Here is a 21,510-nt window from a genome sequence, read left to right as displayed (position 1 = left end):
CAACCAATAATTAAATTTGTATAGAGCTAGGGGCAATTTTGGTGCAAAAAAACGCATCTTAGGCTTCGCCCCCTTGCACACAAAGCTCCACCCCTCCCAGCTAATCCCCACCTTTTTTCCAAGCAAGTCAGAAAACAGTGTAGAATTTGTAGTTGCACCAGTTTTAGACGGATTTTAGGCACAGGAACATTAGTAAATCTGGGAGACTATTTTAGTGAATTTGGGACACTATTTTTTTCTGCTCTTTTTGCCAGCTTTGGCCAGATGTTAGCATAAAGTCTATGGGGATTATGACATTTTTTCTTTTTTATTATGCTGTGTTCTTTATTGTTGTTTTTTCAATTGCCACATTTTTGGGTAATTTAGTATGAAAACAACCTTTCTTCCAGGATATATCCACCTTTATAATGTGTTTTTTTTTTTTTTTCATCTCCAATGCATTTATCTTTAAAAATGAATATTTTCTAAAATCATTACAAAAATAAAAAGGGTTTAGGTGGGGTTGTGAATGAGTGGGAATAGAACAGATGGGGTTAAAGTGGGAGGGCATAGGTACCTTTATTAAGGAGTCCGTCAGGGTAGGGTCTTCAGTTCCAGCTGAATCTGGACCTGAAGAACTGCCCGCCCACACTGACGTCCTCACGTTGTGCGCAGTCACAGCACAGCGAGCGGCCGAGGACCAGGGAGCGGAGGGCACAGAGCCTGGGGAGCGCTGCATTCACCTCTTCCCGGTCCTCCTGTGCTAATGAGCACTTCCATAATGGAAGCGCTCATTAGTATTCTCCCCATAAGACGCACTGACATTTCCCCCCCACTTTGGGGGGAAAAAGTGCGTCTTATAGGGCAAAAATACAGTATATTTATGGAATGTTAAGGGGGTTGTCCAGCCGTTAATATTGACCTATTGTCAGGATAGGTTATCAATATCTGATTGGCGGGGATCCGACACTCAGGACCCCTGCCGATCAGCTGTTTGATGAGGAGGTGGCCCTCCATGCGAGCGCCGCTTCCTGGTCATTACACTATGTCTCGTTTCCGGTGGAGCGGCAACGTAGTGTAATTACAAACATTTGCTCCATTCACTTGAACTCGTCAGTGTAATGACAAGGAAGTGCCTCCTCCTCATCAAACAGCTGATCGGCGGTAGGTAGGTTGAAGTACGGGTGGAAGAAATCCTGACAACTGTACAGTACCCTAGTCATGATGGGTGCGTGGACAGTGCTTGGGGTGTGATTTGTGCTCAGCTTGCAGTCTGACTGGAGGGTGAGTGCAAGATTGATGGAGATAGATCAAACCCTTGAAGTCGCACCCATGTCACGTGCTTGGGACGGTGCGAACGTGACAGTCCCTTTTGCAATTATTTTTTAATTAGTAAGGCGTCCTTGTTCCCACATTCTATATGTGTGCGGGGGAGGGGGCTGACACCGTACAGATTTTTCTTCTGTGATACTATTTAAGGTCCTCACGTGCACCAGTATATGCATATTTACAGGATGACACCATTCTCATGCAAGCTTTACAAGAACGCCATGAATCTGGCAGCTCAAAAATCGCTTCCCAACTAAGCATAGAGCCTTGTAGGGCCTTCTTTGTAAAATCCATTGCTGAAATGTGAAATGCATCTGTTAATCTCTATGCTGATGAGTATTCAAGTGCACTGTGGGCGGGGCCATTCCTTGTGGTGCAACATCGCTCCACTGCTTTCACTGCCCAGCGCACCCCACTCTGCTTTGAATGGCAGGGCTAAGCTTTCCAGGACTCTGAAATGCAGCTCCTGCGCTGACAGTTTAAACTTTGGTGCATGCGCAGTACAGGCCGTAGAAGCCAGGTCACAACAGACTGCTTTTCTGTGCATTCGCCAAAGTTGGAACCATCGGCGCAGGCACAGGACTTCATAGCCAGGAGCGATGACTGAAGCAGAGTGGGAGCAGATGGTGCACCGAATGGCACAACTCTGCCCACTCAGTGACTTCTATTAAAGGGGATTTCCAGGACTTTAATTTAGATCAGGGATGCCCAATCCGCCACCCTCCGGCTGTTGCAAAACTACAATTCCCTGCATGCCTGGACAGCCTACAGCTCTTAGGGCATGCTGGGAGTTGTAGTTTTGCAACAGCTGGAGGGCTACAGGTTGAGAACCCTTGATTTAGACGGTTTGACTACTTATCAGCGTTATCCAGCAGGTTTCTCGCCCCTTTTATTGTTTGCCCAGACGCAGCGCCATACCTACAGTTGTGGCTGTCTCAGGTATTACACTTTTGTCTCTTTCATGTGAATGGAACTGATCTCTATGGATTATAAATTTTCTGTCATATACTGTTGATATGAGGAAAGAAACAGAATAAAGATAGGGATAGATTTTTGATAGGAATAATGGATAAATAGACATGAAATGCCTGTGAACTCTCTTGATTCTGTCAATGCGTATGTTATCTGTTTTTTCCTTTGTGTTTTATGGAACTTTTTGTATGATGAAAATTGAAAATAAAATAGTTTAAAAAAAAAACATTTTACGTTCTTGCAGTGATTTTGTACATTGATGTGGTTGTCCTTGCAGCCGCCTGGGGTGCTGAAATAGTTAAGATTGAATGTAATAAATTTTGCTGGACAGAAGAATACAGGAACACAATGTAAACTGCTTCCTTTTCTTACTAGAGGACTGCAGTTTAGCTGGCAGAGCGGAGAGGAGTTGGGGAATTGGACGGGGATCTTTAATTTCACGGATGACGGAGCAGTGAAGACGGGCAGTGACGCAGGCGACAGGTACAGACTCACACGGAATGACAATACGCAGCAACATATGACAGACTGCTGCTCCCGAGACCATGGGTATGAAGTCCCCTAACCATACACAGTAGTTATGCCTCCTTAGTGCCCTCACACAGTAGAATTATCCTTCAGTGCCCCCACACAGTAGAATGCCCCTTAGTGGCCCTACACAGTAGTTATGCACCTTAGTGCCCCCACACAGTAGTTATGCCCCTTAGGGCCCCCACACAGTAGTTATGTTATGCCCCTTAGGGCCCCCACACAGTAGAAAGCCCCTCAGTGTCACAACTCAGTAGTTATACCCCCTTAGTGCCTCACACAGTAGAATGCCCCTTAGTACCCTCACACAGTACAATGCCCCTTAGTGCCACAACTCAGTTGTTATACCCCCTTAGTGCCCCCACAGAATTGAAAGCCTCTTAATGCCACAACTCTGTAGTTATGCCCCCTTATTGCTCCCACACAGTAGAATTATCCTTTAGTGCCGCCACACACTAGAATGCCCCTTAGTGCCCCCACACAGTAGTTATGCCCCTTAGTGCCCCCACACAGTAGTTATGCCTCTTAGTGCCCCCACACAGTAGAATGCCCCTTAGTGCCACAACTCAGTAGTTATACCCCCTTAGTGCCCCACACAGTAGAATGCCCCTTAGTGCCCCCACACAGTACAATGCCCCTTAGTTCCCCCACACAGTAGTTATGCCCCTTAGTGTCCCCACACAGTACAATGTCCCTTAGGGCCCCCACACAGTACAATGCCCCTTAGTTCCCCCACACAGTAGTTATGCCCCTTAGTGTCCCCACACAGTACAATGTCCCTTAGTGCCCCCACACAGTAGTTATGCCCCTTAGTGCCCCCACACAGTAGTTATGCCCCTTAGTGCCCCCACACAGTAGTTATGCCCCTTAGTGCCCCCACACAGTAGTTATGGCCCTTAGGGCCCCCACACAGTACAATGTTCCTTAGTGCCCCCACACAGTACAATGCCTCTTAGTGCCCCCACACAGTAGTTATGGCCCTTAGGGCCCCCACACAGTAGAATGCCCCTTAATGCCACAACTCAGTAGTTATGCCCCTTTAGTGCCCCCACACAGTAGTTATGTCCCCCCTTATAGTAGTGCTGACCCCTGACTCTTAAAGGGGTTGTCTCATGAAAAATATTCCACATTTTTCGAACCAGCCCCTGGATTTAAATTATTTTGTAATTGCATGTAATTTAAAATTTAGTATAGCCTCTGAGTTATTGAATGGAATCTATCTGTATAGCGCCACCTGCTGTTTGCTCTTTTTCTATATTCCCTGTCCAGCTCACTGAGGTTGACATATTCGAGGCACACTTCCTTCCTGTATTGTTAGGATAGTGCGCCAGGGTGGGTATGTTTTTATGGCATCTGTAATGAACTAATGTAGATAGTACCAAAAAAATTAGCAAACAAATTTAAATAATACATTTTATAATAAAAGATGATAATTTGGAAATTTCCGATGATTCTTTCCTTTAAAATTGTCCCATTTTAGTTATATATTAACTTTTTCTGCTAGCGCTGTTCTATCTGTCAGCAAACTTCAGCCCTGGTGGTGACTTTCCACCTACCATGATGCCATCTGCCCATCCCCCGACAGTGCCAGTGTGACTTCTCTGCACACCGAGCTGGAGACAATTCCGGGTGGATTATGCTGCGTCTAATAATAGGGAGTGTAAAATGTATCACAGCTGTTCCTTATGTCGTCCAAACACCTTGACAAGCGAGAGGAACACCTCGACTTGTTATTGTGCTCCATACCATTCATATATAGCTCTTTCTTTCATCTTCTTCCTTTTTGGGCTTCTTCCTGGTGTTAAAAAAAAGGGTCGGCAAGCAGATACAGTGGGCATTGTGAGGGCCAGTATTAACCCCTTGAAGACCAGGCCTATTTTCATTTTTACATTTTAGATTTTTCGTCCTCATGTTCCAAAAGCCATAACTTTTTTATTTTTCCGTTCACATAGCTATGTGAGTGCTTATTTTTTGCGGGACGAGATGCATTTTTTAATGCCACCATTTAATTTACCATGTCTTGTATTAGAAAAAAGGGGGGAAAAAATTGGTGTGGCAAAATTGAAAAAAAGAAAAAGAATTCCACCAAGGTTTTTGGGGTTTTGACATCACAGTGTTTACTATGCACTAAAACTGACCAGATATTCTTATTCTGCGGCTCAATACGAATGCGGCGATACCAAACTTGAACAGTTTTTTTTTGTTTTACTACTTAAAAAAAAATTAAAACCTTTAGAAAAATCTAAAAAAAATTGCATCGCTATATTCTGACAGCCATAACTTTTTTATATTGCGGTCTACAGAGCTTTATAAGGGCTTGTTTTTTGCACAATAAACTGTAGTTTTCATTGATGCCATTTTTTGTAGTATTTTTGATCACCGTTATTACATTTGGGGGGGGGGACAAAATGAAAAAAAAATGGCAAATCACGTGTTTTAAAAAAATAATTCTGTTACTGTGTTCACCGCACAAGAATCTTTAAAAAAATATTTTAATAGTTCAGACTTTTTTGGACGCGACGATACCCAATATGTTTATTTTTTTTATTGTTTATGTATTTTTATATGTAAAATTGGGAAAGGGGGGTGATTCAAACTTTTAATATATTGGTGTTTTTTTTTACTTTATTTAACTTTTGTTTACAACAATTAGCCCCCATACAGGCCTCGTACATGGGATCTTTTGATCCCCTCTCCTATTCACCATAATAGAGATCTATTACGGTAAATAGGATTTTTACACTCTCCATTCAGCGCTATGCCTCGTGCATAGCTCAGTATGGAGAAAGCCATAGCAGGCCTAGATCGCTTTAGCAGCGTCCAGGCAGCCATGGCAACCAATCAGAGCCCCACGATTTCACTGCGGGGGCTCCGATCGGAAGGAAGATGGAGCCCCATCACTTCACAGGTGCTGCGATCAGCCTTGATCGTGGCATCTGAGGGGTTAAATGGCAGGGGTGGCGCGATCGCTGCTTCCCCTGACAGAAAGCAGCAATCGCGCCACCCCTGCCATTTAACCCCTCAGATGCCACGATCAAGGCTGATCGCAGCACCTGTGAAGTGATGGGGCTCTATCTTCCTTCCGATCGGAGCCCCCGCAGTGAAACTACTATAAAACTGCTCCTATGTACAAGAATATAACTACTATAATACTGCTCCAATGTACAAGAATATAACTACTATAATACTGCTCCTATGTACAAGAATATAACTACTATAATACTGCTCCAATGTACAAGAATATAACTACTATAATACTGCTCCTATGTACAAGAATATAACTACTATAATACTGCCTCTTATGTACAAGAATATAACTACTATAATACTGCCTCTTATGTACAAGAATATAACTACTATAATACTGCTCCTATGTACAAGAATATAACTACTATAATACTGCCTCTTATGTACAAGAATATAACTACTATAATACTGCTCCAATGTACAAGAATATAACTACTATAATACTGCCTCCTATGTACAAGAATATAACTACTATAATACTACTCCTATGTACAAGAATACAACTACTATAATACTGCCTCCTATGTACAAGAATATAACTACTATAATACTGCTCCTATGTACAAGAATATAACTACTATAATACTGCTCCTATGTACAAGAATATAACTACTATAATACTGCTTCCTATGTACAAGAATATAACTACTATAATACTGCTCCTATGTACAAGAATATAACTACTATAATACTGCTCCTGTGTACAAGAATATAACTACTATAATACTGCTCCTATGTACAAGAATATAACTACTATAATACTGCTCCTATGTACAAGAATATAACTACTATAATACTGCCTCCTATGTACAAGAATATAACTACTATAATACTGCCTCCTATGTACAAGAATATAACTACTATAATACTGCCTCCTATGTACAAGAATATAACTACTATAATACTGCCTCCTATGTACAAGAATATAACTACTATAATACTGCCTCCTATGTACTAGAATATAACTAATATAATACTGCTCCTATGTACAGTAATATAACTACTATAATACTGCTCCTATGTACAAGAATATAACTACTATAATACTGCTCCTATGTACAAGAATATATCTACTATAATACTGCTCCTATGTACAAGAATATAACTACTATAATACTGCTCCTATGTACAAGAATACAACTACTATAATACTGCCTCCTGTGTACAAGAATATAACTACTATAATACTGCTCCTATGTACAAGAATATAACTACTATAATACTGCTCCTATGTACAAGAATATAACTACTATAATACTGCCTCCTATGTACACGAATATAACTACTATAAAACTGCTTCTATGTACAAGAATATAACTACTATAATACCGCTTCTATGTACAAGAGTATAACTACTATAATACTGCCTCCTATGTGCAAGATTATTACAATAATAGTGCCTGACGTATAGCAGGGGACAAAACTATCTAGAGTAGAATGTACAGCAGACCCTTGGAGATATAGTTTTTTGTTATTTTCAGAAATTATTTGTGCTCTTTATATTTACTACGAAATGACACCTGAAGGCGAATGTTTACCCTTGAATGAATTTTTTTTAAATGTATACAGGTCCAAAATTCTGTACTGATTAATCCTAATATATGTTGATGGTGATCAGAGTTTTATTCTTCTGATACAGCGCTCCAAATCCACTACCTAAATATAAGCACACATCATTACTTTCTGACTGCCTGTAGCCACCACTAGGGGGAGCTTACTGTACACTGTTTTTACATTAAACTCAATGATCATGCAGAATGCTGTATTCTCCTGAGCTCCCCCTAGTGGTAGCTGCCAGCAGACAGAAAGTAATGTGTTCAATATATGTCTAGCCAGAGGATTTAGTTCTCTGTAGCAGACAAAATGGAGCTGAGGCCGACAGAAACATGGACCGCTATAAGATATGTTAAGAAAAAAATCATCACAACATTTTAGACTTACAAATGACCTAATGATAAGGGGTGAAATTTCACTTTAAAGGAGAACATGTCATGCCCATTTTTCTCTGTTGGGTCCAACTTCCCAAATCAATGCTGTTCTACAAATGGCAAGATCAACATTGTATTTGGCCAGTCATGGTTTCTTCTCTGATCTGGGCAGCTTTTGGTATGGCTTGGTTATACCGGTGGGATTGGTTTCATTTCCACTTGAAACCCTAGTAGAATGTATTTGGACTCTTGTTACGTACCCCCAGCAGGCCAGACATTGATGATTCCCTTGATATAAAGGAGTATTTAGCGGTTTCCATAACTTCCCTATGTTACAGAGGAGTGAGTTGTACGTGTGTAGTGACCAGTTGCTCACCTATCATAGAGGTAGACGACAAACCCGCTATGGGGCCAGGGGGAAATGGCGCTGAATTGCTTCTTCTATTTCCAACATAGATTTTATGCATTTTCCCACAGCTGCCACTAGGGGGATTGTAGTGCAAATGAATTAATTACAGCTTTCATTAAAGTCAATAGTAATTGTTTAAATTCCTGTGCACTATGTCCCCCTAGTGGTGGCTGCAGGGAGTCAGTTTTATAATATACTGTCTGAAGGGAAGCAGAAGATTATCAGTGTATTCATGGCGGTTCTCTGGTGTAGATAATTTTACAAATACGGTAAAAAATAAAACTGCTGGTGACAAGAACCTGTTACATACAAAAATTAACCAGGGTAACCAAAAAATCCCGGATAATCACTTTACAGGTAATAGTCATTTAAAATGTATTTTCACAAATGCCAGAAGTCTAGCTAGCAAAATGGGGGAGCTGGAGGCTATGGTACTAGAAGAACACATAGATGTAGTTGGTGTGGCTGAGACATGGTTGGACTCTTCGCATGACTGGGCTGTAAATATTGAGGGTTTTACACTATTTAGGAAAGATAGGGTGAAAAGAAAAGGCGGTGGCATGTGCCTGTATGTGAGGAGTGATCTGAAGACAAGTGTGAAAGAGGCAATTGTGCGTGAGGATGTGGAAACCTTATGGGTGGAAGTTCAAAGGGATATAAACACTGAAAAAATAATACTTGGTGTAATCTACAGACCCCCTAACATCACAGAGGAGATAGAAACACAGCTGTATAACCAAATAGAGTGGGCGGCACAGGCTGGTACAGTGGTCATAATTGGAGATTTTAACTTCCCAGACATTGACTGGGGTCATGGTTCTGCCTCAACCGCAAAGGGGAAAAGATTCCTCAACTTGCTGCAGGACCACTATATGGGCCAGTTTGTAGAAGCTCCCACTAGGGGCGATGCTCTGTTGGATCTGGTAATTTCTAATGATGCCGAGCTTATTGGAAATGTTAGGCCTCTTTCACACGAGTGTGTCCAGATAAGGTCCAGATAGTGTGTCCGGATAAGGTCCGGATGCGTCCCAGTGAATTGCAGCAAACCCGCGCGAGTAGGTTCCGTTGTTCAGTTTTTATTGCGCGATTGCAATGTGTTTTACACGCGCGTGATAAAAAACCGACTGTGGTACCCAGACCCGAACTTCTTCACAGAAGTTCAGGTTTGGGTTCAAGGTTGTGTAGATTGTATTATTTTCCCTTATAACTATTCTGAATACAGAATGCATAGTAAAATAGGGCTGGAGGGGTTAAAAAATTTTTATAAATGTTTTAAAGGGGTTCTGCACTTTCATTTAACTAATGATCTATCCTCTGGATAGATCATCAGCTTCTGATCGGCGGGGGTCCGACACCCGGGACCCCCGCCGATCAGCTGTTTGAGAAGGCAGCGGCGCTCCAGGAGCACCGCTGCCTTCTCACTGTTTACCGCCGGGCCGCCCGCCCTCTGACGTCACGACTTGTATCAACTAGAGTGGGCACGGCTAAGCTCTGTTCATTGAATGGAACTTAGCCGCGCCCACTCTAGTTGATACAAGTCGTGACGTCAGTGGGCGGGCGGCCCGGCGGTAAACAGTGAGAAGGCTGCTGCGCTGCTGGAGCGCCGCTGCCTTCTCAAACAGCTGATCGGCGGGGGTCCCGGGTGTCGGACCCCCGCCGATCAGAAGCTGATGATCTATCCAGAGGATAGATCATCAGTGAAATGAAAGTGCAGAACCCCTTTAACTCACCTTCATCCACTTGTTCGCGCAGCCGGCATCTCTTCTGTCTTCATTTGTGAGGAAAAGGACCTTTGATGACGTCACTACACTCATCACATGGTCATTCACATGATCCATCACCATGGTGATGGATCATGTGATGAGCGTAGTGACGTCATCAAAGGTCCTTTTCCTCACAGATGAAGACAGAAGAGATGCCGGCTGCGCTAACAAGTGGATTAAGGTGAGTTAAAATATTATTATTATTTTTTTAACCCCCTCCAGCGCTATTGTACTTTGCATTCTGTATTCAGAATGCTATTATTTTCCCTTATAACCATGTTATAAGGGAAAATAATAATGATCGGGTCCCCATCCCGATCGTCACCTAGCAACCGTGCGTGAAAATCGCACCGCATCCGCACTTGCTTGCGGATGCTTGCGATTTTCACGCAACCCCATTCATTTCTATGGGGCCTGCGTTACGTGAAAAAAAAGAGGAGCTTGCTGCGATTTTCACGCAATGCACAAGTGATGCGTGAAAATCACCGCTCATGTGCACAGCCCCATAGAAATGAATGGGTCCGGATTCAGTGCAGGTGCAATGCGTTCACCTCACGCATTGCACCCGCGCGGAAATCTCGCCCGTGTGAAAGGGGCCTGTGGCGTAACCAACCTCGCCACTGGGTTTTGGAGGGGCCTGGCTACCAGCCTCTTGCCCCAGGATTATGGGCCCTAACTCATCAGCCAGGCTTCCTTTGTTCACAAAGGACTTGTACTAACTTGAACCCCTGGTCTAATTCGTGCCATTTTGGGATGTTAAATGTCTATGTGTATTGAAAAGGGTGGGACATTGTATACGTTGAGTAGTGAGGTCTGTTCCATTGTCTCTCTGTGTTTTGGGAAAAATGTGTGTTCTCTGTCTGTGAATGATTAAGTTAGCCCATTATGTTTGGTAATTGTATTTTGTTGATTGCGTCTCAGACAATGCCAGTGTGTTAGTTAATTGCGTCCCAGACAGTGTGTATTCTCCTGCCTGTGATGATTACATCAACCCAGTGTGAGATAATTGGATCACAGGCAGAGGGGAGGATTTTGTGTGGGAGTGTCTGAGTGTATTGTACGTGGTTATTGGCTGTTTTTACAAAACCCTGTGGGTGGTAACCTTGTTGGAAAATGTGTATAAAACAATGCTTGTGTGTTCAAATAAAGAGTTCCTGTTTTACCCTTTACCAAGTTGAGGCTGGTGTTTGGGTAACTGATAGACACTGGGGATTGCTATACGCTGAAGATTTGCTATACTCCCCTGGCTATAACTATTAGCTCTTGTAAGAGCTGTTCCTGTTCCTGCTCTCGGGATTTAGGAGAGGTTCACCCACTGGAGCCTTGTTGTACGTCCAGGGTGGGTAAGAGACGGTGAGACCTCAACCAAGCTTCGGCGGTTCGTGGGGTCTGCAGTGCGTACGGTGTCAAGTGGAGTGCTTGGAGTCCTCGGAAAGCACTAGGAGCATATATCGACGGAGGTACCCGGTCGGGGTGCCAGGAGATCCGTTACAGGGCCTTACTTTTCGAGAAACACTAGGTAATAGTGACTACAATATAATTATAATCCCCCTAAACTATAAGAAACAAACTCTGTCAGGCAGAGCAAAGACACTAAATTTCAAAAAGGCTAATTTCCCTTGGTTGAGGGCAGCATTTCAGGGCATAGACTGAAGCAGCTACTGCCACATAATAATACAGAGGATAAATGGGAGAGCTTCAAATCCACAATGAGTAATTGCACTAAAAAATGTATCCCTTCAGGTAACAAGTATAAACAGTTAAAATTAAACCCCCATGGCTTACTGCTACTGTAAAAAGAGCAATAAAAGACAAAAAGAGGGCATTTAAAAAATAAAAATCTGAGGGGTCAGCTGTAGCGTTTGATGATTACAAAGGGCTTAATAAAATCTGTAAAAAGGAGATAAAATTAGCAAAGATACAAAACGAACAGCAGGTAGCAAAAGAAAGCAAAACATCCCAAAAAGTTTTTTAAATATGTAAATGCTAAAAACCTAGGTCTGAGCAGGTAGGTCCTCTAAATAATGGTAAAGGGGGGGGGGGGGGTAGTCACTGAAGATAAGAAAAAGGCAGAGTTCCTAAATAGTTTTTTTTAGCTCTGTATATACAAAAGAAGAGAAAGGAGCTGATATCTGTGGAGCCGGGGTTGTTAGTACATCCAGTAATATACCCAGATGGATTACACCCAAAAGTGCTTAAAGAGCTCAGTTCAGTCATTGCTGTGCCCCATTTATAATTTTTAAGAATTGTCTGGGCACTGGTACAGTGCCAAGTGATTGGCGCAAGGCAAACGTGGTGCCCATATTCAAAAAAGGATCAAGGTCCTCCACAGGTAATTATAGACCAGTTAGTTTCACTTCTGTTGTGGCAAAAATGTTTGAAGGACTCTTAAGGGACTATATTCAGGAGTATGTGACTGTAAATAATATAAGTGATAACCAGCATGGGTTTACCAGGGGCAAAAGTTGTCAGACTAACCTGATGTGTTTTTATTAGGAGGTGAGCAGTAGCCTAGACAGAGGGGCGGCTGTGGATGTAGTGAGGTAAGTAGTAGCCTGGACAGAGGGGCGGCTGTGGATGTAGTGAGGTGAAAAGAAGCCTGGACAGAGGGGTGGCTGTGGATGTAGTGAGGTGAATAGTAGCCTGGACAGAGGGACGGCTGTGGATGTAATGAGGTAAGTAGTAGCCTGGACAGAGGGGTGGCTGTGGATGTTGTGAGGTGAGTAGTAGCCTGGACAGAGGGGCGGCTGTGGATGTAGTGTTTCTGGATTTTGCAAATGCTTTTGATACTGTCCCTCATAGACGTTTATTAGGTAAAGTAAGGTCTATAGGCTTGGAAAGTATAGTTTGTAATTGGATTGAAAACTGGCTGAAGGACCGTGTCCAGAGAGTTGTGGTCAATGATTCCTATTCAGAATGGTCCCAGGTTATAAGTGGTGACCCCAAGGTTCAGTGCTGGGCCCTTTATTATTTAATGTATTTATTAATGATATTGAGCACGGGATTAATAGCACCATATCTAGTTTTGCAGATGACACTAAGCTGTGTAGAACTGTACGGTCTATGGAAGATGTCCACAAACTACAAGCTGACTTGAACACTCTGAGTGATTGGGCATCAACTTGGCAAATGAGGTTCAATGTGGACAAATGTTAAGTTATGCATCTTGGTAGTAATAATCTCTGTACTTCATATGTCCTAGGTGATGTAGCACTGGGAGAGTCACTTATAGAGAAGGATTTGGGTGTCCTTGTGGATGGTAGATTAAATTACAGCATACAATGTCAATCAGCTGCTTCTAAGGCCACCAGGATATTGTCATGCATTAAACGAGGCATGGACTCGTGGGGCAGGTGTCACGGCAGACAGGATACAAGATACACAGGATATAAACAAACAAGGGTCTAGGCAAGAAGCTGGGGATAGAGGTCACCTCCTGACAAATCCCTACCAGCTCTCCCTAGACTTCTATGCCCACATTCAGACCCTGAAGGTAGGAATGAACTTGTCCTCGTGCCTAGGCTGAAGATTCCCTAAAATCCCTAAGATGGTGAAAGGGGGAAAGAGGCAGCCTGCTCCCTCAGGACCTGGAGGGGGCAGGCATCTCTCTAACAGCCTAGACAGACAACCACAAGAAAAAAAAAACAACTTATCTTGTACTGAGCAGGAACAGCAAATCCTTCCTTTCTTCCTTCCTCTGAGCCAGACAGAAGCTATAACCCGCACAGGACACTGGGAGTGGGCGTAATTTAAACTTAAAACAAGGACCCCACCCAGTGCACCTGAAGGGAGGCGGATATAGCTCAATTCCAAAACAAAAAGGCTACACACGATAGAAGTGAATGGGGATGAGCTGCAATACCAAGCACAGCCACTATATGATGTACGGCGCTGTACTTGGAGAGCTGCCGGGAGCCTGCATCACTCACCAGAGCTTTGGTGAGCGCGCGGCGGCTCCCTGAAACAACTGATCGGCGGCGATGCCGGGAGTCGGACCCCCTCTGATCTGATAAAGAGGCCCTATCCTGAGGATAGATAATTAAATATTGAGGCACTCAGTCTGGAACTTATGCAAATAAAGTAATTTTTATTCTTTCATTTTTTCTATGCCATCCATAGGCCCGTTATATGTTAAAGGGTAACAGATTAATTTCTGACCAGACGTTTCGGTCCTGGTAGACCTTCATCAGTGGTCATGTTATCTGGAACATTAGCAAATACATATATATATATAAGGTACTTTCGCACGGATGGCAGAGTATGAAATTACATAGATATAAACATAATGAATAATAGGACAAGGACAAAGTAATATGTGATATTTGATAGCATTATAGCAGCAGAATAAATAGGGGTCCAGAGATTGCATATATATATAAAAAATATATATACATGTATAAATTCATATTCATAAACATTAATATATGCAAGGAAAACATGATTCTATGTCGACGTAAAAAATGGCAAAATTTGTACTTACTGTCAACACATGATACCTACATAGAATATGGAAAATTACGTAAAAAAAATCACATAACAAAATTAATAGACATGATTGTATAAGTATATGCAAGGCAAAACATGATTCTATTGGGATTCCCTGAAGATATAGTTTAGAATGTGGTTACGTCGTCTATGACCACCACACTTGGTATTAGCATAGAATGTGGCAATGTTTGCGGAGGTTTACTAGTTACAATTGTATATATTGGACTCCATGATTGTTTGTGTGGTTGGCATAGACGATTAACCACATGCTGATGACATTAAAGCTGATAGGGGAGGAGCAGAAAGGTTACTACATAAATCGGTTGTCATATGTATATAAAGGAATACTGTAGACAATAGCTCATATGGTATGATCTGCATATAGGAGTTGGCAGGCATGGAGATATCCCATGATATTGCTGTGGCCGCATAGTTGATCAACATAGTCAGGAGAAATGACATCATAATGGCAACCTGTGAGAGAAGGAGTAGGGGTGGTTAGTTACCTGTGAAGAGTATGGGTTCTGCCTGGGCGCTGGATGCAACGATGTGTTAGTTCTGGGACGCTATTTAAATACCATGCTGGCCGGTGTAAGTGGTCACATGACGGGAAATTGTGCGCTGTGTGGAACGCACGTATGCGTCTCACAGGGCGGAAGTGTGGCGCTTGGTGATTCCGGTAACCTGGCCGGAAGTGGTGCATGTTGTGTGGAGCGCACATATGCGTTTCACCGCACGGAGATGCTGGCTGATGTGGTGGGGGATGGTAATTCCGGTCATATGAGGATAGGTCACCATTATATATTGCTGGATAACCCCTTGAATTCATACATCTTATTACATTACTGATAAATCCCCTCCAGTGTGTGAAGGATCTGAGAGAATGGATTATTCTGTCCAGCCCTATTATTTTTAAGGTGATAAGCGGCACCTGAGCTACTTGGCAGCTACTTATCTCAAGCATATTTTACATTTACATTCAGAACAATGCGTATGTTATTGTGGAAGGTGGAACTGGTGGTCCTTGGTGTAAATTTATAATATGGATAAACTTAAAGTGTAGCTGTCATGTTTTCATAAAAATAAAAAAAAGTATTTTAGCATATGTTACTGCTGCTGCAGAATTCTGCATAAAGCAATCGTTAGTTTCTTCATGTACCATTGTTTTCTTGAGCTTTTCCCTTAGTTACAGCCGTTTTGAACGCTGCATTATGAGGATCTTCTCAAGATGGCTCCTCTGCCAGTTCTCTGCGGCTAAAACTGCCTTCCCTCACTTTCCATACACACTTGCTTTAGCCAGCAACTTCCTTCCAGCCAATCAGATTGGATTACTGAGAGACACGCCTCCTCACTCTGAAGCCTAATGCAGGCATGCAGTGTGAAGGACCGCCCCTCTGTCTTCTGTTTACACTAAAGGGAAGACAGAAAAGCCATAGCAACAGTCTTTTAAGGGAGCAGTGGAAAGGACCAGGGGATATTAATGAAAGCTGTTATTATAAGGTACTGTAATTACAGATCTTTTGACAATCATTGACAGACTTACTCAGGTATACATGCCTAGCTCCAATAAACTAGCAAGTAAAAAAATATGACAGCTACACTTTAAGGAATTGTCCCCAATCTGGAGGACTTTCTTCCCTCTGTGTGGGTGGGCAGCAGCTCATAAAGCATGTATTTCTCCCAAAAATGAAATACAATTAGCTCTTGTATAGTATGTAGCGACTCCACTGTCTAAGGAGAGATAGAGCTATATACTTCTATGAATTTAGAAGTAGGAAGATGAATGCCATATGTCTGGGCCGCATCACCTGCTTCTCCTTGATATCACTACACCAGCACTGAGACCAAGGAGAGAAGAGGGAAGCTACTGAGCATGTCCGTCCACCTCTGAATGCAGTAGGATGTGGACCAAAAGGCTAAACAGCAGGGGGCGCTAGCAGAGTGTAAAAAATCAAATAATATTTTTATTACATTACTGTAGTTATTATACCTTATTTGCAATTCCCTATTCAGTGCATCGTAATGCTTTACATGGGATAACCACTTTCATTTGCAGCCCTCCCTTGTGTCTTTTTGTTTCGCCCCCTGTGTTTTGTGTAGGGTCTCATCACCAGTCCTGTCATGTCACCATGTGTAATATCATAAGAGCAAAGTGTCTCACAGCAAGTGGAGCTGAAGAGACGGGGGCTCTGTGATGTTCTCCCGGAGAGCGCAGTTATGGGGGCATTGATCAGGGGTCATTAAGCAGACATCCCATCCATGGCGAGATCATCTGGCAGGAATGCCGCAGGTTTTCGAATCTGCCGGAGCGTACGCTCCACTGGAGAGAGCACAGCTGAAAGCTGAATGCTATCATTATATAATCCCCCTATTCCTTCTACTCGTCTGCACCAAAGCTGGTTAACCCCTTGTGACTGTACCCCGGGCACCACCAGGAGAAATGGGTCTTGCATAGATTTGCATTCGCTATGTGACAACCTGACAAGTTGGTGCTTTCTTTTCTTAATACAAATCCGTTGGCTTTTTTTTTTTTTTTTTAAGTATAACTCCCATTGTGTGCCATAGAACGGTGAGATTACTGGGGTGGCTACTCTGAAGAGCTATCCCCTGGTCATAGTATTTGTTGATGATTTCATTAAGTGGTGCCAAAAAAGGCGTCCTCCCCAACTGGGAAGAACGTAGGTCTCATAGCTTGATTAAGTTTAGAAAGGCTTAGCAATATGGGGAAGAGAGTAGGTGTGGGACGAAGACTAGAAAAGCATGCTTTTCTTCCAAAAACAGCGCCGCGACGGTCCACAGTTTGTGTGAGGTATTGCAGCTCAGTTCACTTTAATAGAGGTGAGCTGCAGGAGCAGACGCAACCCATGGACAGGTGGGGCGCTGTTTTCGGAGGAAAGCGGTCATGTTTTGTCTAATCCTGTAAACCCCTTTAGGGCTTCATGCACGCGACCGTCTGCTTATTTCAATCCGCAAACTACTTATCTTCCTTCCGTGTGCAGTCCACGTTTTTCTCATTCCCATCACTAGAAATGACTATTTTTGTCTGCAATATGGACAAGAACAGGACGTATTGTTTAATTTGCGGAATGGACATGTGGATGCGGACAGACATGAATGGGTCCGTGTGCGATTGCAAAAAATATGGATAGCACACGGATGGAGATTACGGCGATGTACGTGAGGCCTAATTCTGGATACAGGTAGGTGGAGAGCTGGGGTGGTAACGACTGGCAGTCAGTTCACAGATATGTGGGCAAAGCCTTTATTGCTGGCATTGCTTGGTTTTAGAAGTTTTTCTTTTTTCAAAAATTATGATTAGGGATGAGCGAACTTCAAGTTTTGAAGTTCGGGTATATGCTGAATTGCAGTATGGATTCCATTACCACGGACCATAACGCGGTTCTATGACGGGATTCATAACGGTATACCTTTAGAGACAGACCGTTATTCATTCCGTCATAATAGTAGTCTATGGGCTGCATAACGGATGCATTATGTATCCCTAATTATGATGACTCATATCTATCTGCAGTATCTATCTGTCTAATATTTATCTCCTATCTATCATCTATCTAATATCTATCTATTATCTATCTATCTATCTAATATCTATCTATTATCTATCTATCTAATATCTATCTATCTATCTATCTATTATCTATCTATCTCTTATCATGTCTATCTTTCTCATATCTACCTACTGCCTGTCGTGTCTATCTAATATCTATCTGTCTGTCTGTCTATCTACAAGATTCATTCACTCAAGATAATGACTGTAAAGGATGTAATATCTCCTGACTCCCCGGTTGCATTCCTGGTTCCAGGTGTTTTCAAAAAGGAGCGGAGAATCCACCGCTGGCAGACACCTCTGGTGGCGGCTTATCTCCTGTGCAAGGAAAGGATCGGGCATGTTAAAATTCTATATGCCTGATCCTTCATTCCCCTGAAATCTGCTAATGGGGATGGGGGGTGGATGGAATTGGGATACCCCCCGTAAACATTAGATGACCAATTGGTCCTGCTGGATTCCTGGGGCTCAGGCAGTGTTCTCGTAATGTGTACGGCCATCTTATCTCTATAGGTTTACAAACCCAGACCTCAGTGCGGGCAGGGTCCCCAGGTTAGCTCGGGCAGTCTGCCCCTATATTTACTATAGTAAATCACATCTCCTGACCCGAGCAGGGGATGAGTGATTAGTGCGGCCATAATTACCGGATCTGAAATGCTATCCCTGCACAGCTGACGTGTCAGTGATATTACATGCCAATAATATTGATGCAGAATGTGAATGGGGTGGGGGGGGGGCATGGCCACATAATACTATACTCACCGCTCAGTACACGTGTGACCGCCCCAGAGATTGTGGGCACACCCTCTATAGAACACAGAGGGGTTTAACTATTATATAACGAAACATGTCACAACTTTATAATATACTTTGTGTTTTAATTAATTGTGTCACCATTTTCAAAGTCTCTGCTTGCTGTCAGCGAAGGGCAACCTTCATATTTCCATGTACTGACATTTTCTTGATCTGGTGTGATTTGCATCCAGGCAGGCAGCCAGAACCTTGTCATTCAGCCTCTTGGCTGTGTGACGCACAGGAGGGAGATTTGGAGCTCTGTTTCAGAGATATATCCTAAATATATATTATATATTAATGTATTAAGAATTGTTGTTGACATCCCTTTAATAAGGAATATTCTTCTACTGACGTATTATGAAAATGATTGCAGCAGTGTGGGTGAATGTATGACCATAGAGGCTTTGACTGTTATAATGCCAACGCTGGCCAGGCAATGTCTAGTTGGCGTTGACATTCACATTCACACCACAAGTATGGAATATACGGATCAGGATGAAGAGGAAATAATTAACATAGCTGTGGGGATAATATCCATCCTATTAATGTCTCCTTGCTATAAGTAGCCTGGGACAGTCGTGTCTGCTGGGGGACATGTGTGACATATGAGCTCCAAGAGCTGTACTCTGTGGGAAAGTGATAACACACATCCCAGGAAGCGAGCAAAGTGAGGTCCCTCTGCCATTTACACGGTCATTTTCCAGCACTGCGATCTACTTGCTGAGTGTATACATATATATATATGACAAATGTGACTACATTCCTCAAAAAACATTTTACCTCCTGGGGTGACTAACATCATAGCTTTGGGCAGTGATTGGCTGCAAAAGTCCCATGTCAGAATGACAAGTCACTGCTGCAGCGATATTCTGACTATGGAACCGATGCTGCTGTAAAACCCTTTCTATAATATCTCTACTGGTTGTCACCTATCTGGAAATAGATATAACACAGAACGGTGGAATACTGTGTAAATCAATTTGGTTGGAATGGCAGCTGAAAGACTGACCTAGACTAGAGATTTTTGCGGCCATCATTTACCCTTTTATATTGTGATGCAGGAAAGAGGGCATAACTAGGAGGCTTTTAACCAGAAAGCTGGGTTATAAGTCCTATGGGAGCAGTGATGATGGACGTATCCTCACCCAGCTTTATGGAAACTAAGAACATGCACAAAACGACCTAATTATTTAAATGGGTTATCCCATGAGTAATGTAAAAAAAATAAAAAACACACACCATATAGTACATGACAATCTCTTTCTAAGAAACTTAAAACCAGCCCTGTACCTCAGATAGATTCAGAGATCTCCCCATTCATTTCTCCAATACCTCAAATTATATAGCCTATGCTCTACCTCCATGATATTTTGTGGTGGCTATGGTCAAAGGGGTTCTCCACTTTGGACAATCCCTATTTGTTAGAAGTTTCCATTGACAATAAGCTGATTCCAAAGTGTTTCCCTTGCTGGGACCTCCAGTGATCAGCTGTAATCTGTGGGGGAACCTGGAAGTGTTTCGTTTCCCTGCAGTGCCTCCACAGGAGAAATGAAGTATTAAAAATTATCCATTCAAATCAATGGGTTGTCTGTGTAATGCAGGACAGGACAGGTCCTCCACAGTGCGAAGCATTCTTTGTATCTGATCTCCACTTCTTTTGTATCTGATCCTGACCAGAGGACCCCCCCGAATGCCCTAATAGAGTATAAAAAATAGCTTTTCTAAAATGCACATCCCCTTTAATCTATATCTAAGTCCCCAGGTTCAGTGTAGGGTTAACACCTAATATTCCTTGAGCTTCAGCACAGAGAATTGGTATTATATGTGATGTTCTAGTGCAATGAAGGGTTAAGTGTACATGAAACACTATTATGACCTCACTAATTTAGTCACGTAATAGAAGATGGAGCTCCTTTATCTGTTACAGATAACCAAATCCCCTGCTTCCCTTATCCCACCCATAGAATGAAATTATACAAATGTGTCTGCTTACTGTGACCACTAGGGGGAGCTCCATGCATACAGTTTCCATAGAACTCCACATTAGCTGGACAAATCTATAACATGAGCTCCTTGATTGTGTATTTAATAATCTGTACCTATTCTATGATGCACTGAATGTTATACCATCCTGTAGAGCCCGTGTTATTTCTGCACATGTGATATCTTTCTGTTTTCTAATTCAGGTATTTCGAGTTTTATGAAGGTCCTATGGATTTCAACTCTACAAAATGCTTGGAGTTGAGGCGGGACATCATCAACGTGAAGGTTCTCTCCATGTGAGTATCGAAAAATCCTCCACATGTGATATATTAAATATATGTTCAATAGGCGATATTGCTATGGGCTGGGGCACATATACACACTGTCACATATGCAGGCACTCTCACATACACACACTGTCATACTTGCAGGCACTCTCACATACACACTCGTACACATGCAGGCACTCTTACATACACACTTGTACACATGCAGGCACTCTCACATACACACTTGTACACATGCAGGCACTCTCACATACACACTGTCACATATGCAGGCACTCTCACATACACACTCGTACACATGCAGGCACTCTCACATACACACACTGTCATACTTGCAGGCACTCTCACATACACACTCGTACACATGCAGGCACTCTCACATACACACTGTCATACATGCAGGCACTGTCATATACACACTCGTACACATGCAGGCACTCTCACATACACACTT

At 42.7% G+C, this 21,510-nt stretch overlaps 1 protein-coding gene across 2 annotated transcripts in view; it reads left to right on the top strand.

Moving 5' to 3' along the window:
- Positions 1-21,510, top strand: part of ST8SIA5 (ST8 alpha-N-acetyl-neuraminide alpha-2,8-sialyltransferase 5) — an 80,738-nt gene that overhangs the window by 19,785 nt on the left and 39,443 nt on the right. The window contains exons 2-3 of one of the 2 annotated variants that reach the window (XM_044292630.1): positions 2,656-2,763; positions 20,973-21,065. In XM_044292630.1, the coding sequence (XP_044148565.1) occupies positions 2,656-2,763; positions 20,973-21,065 (201 nt within the window). The remainder of the gene's footprint in view (positions 1-2,655; positions 2,764-20,972; positions 21,066-21,510) is intronic. The other variant, XM_044292631.1, reaches the window with a different exon arrangement.

This window comes from Bufo gargarizans, chromosome 1, assembly GCF_014858855.1.
Source record: "Bufo gargarizans isolate SCDJY-AF-19 chromosome 1, ASM1485885v1, whole genome shotgun sequence".
NCBI classification, from domain to species: domain Eukaryota; kingdom Metazoa; phylum Chordata; class Amphibia; order Anura; family Bufonidae; genus Bufo; species Bufo gargarizans.
The sequence above is the reverse complement of the archived record's forward strand: the minus strand, read 5'-3'. Positions and strand labels throughout refer to the sequence as shown.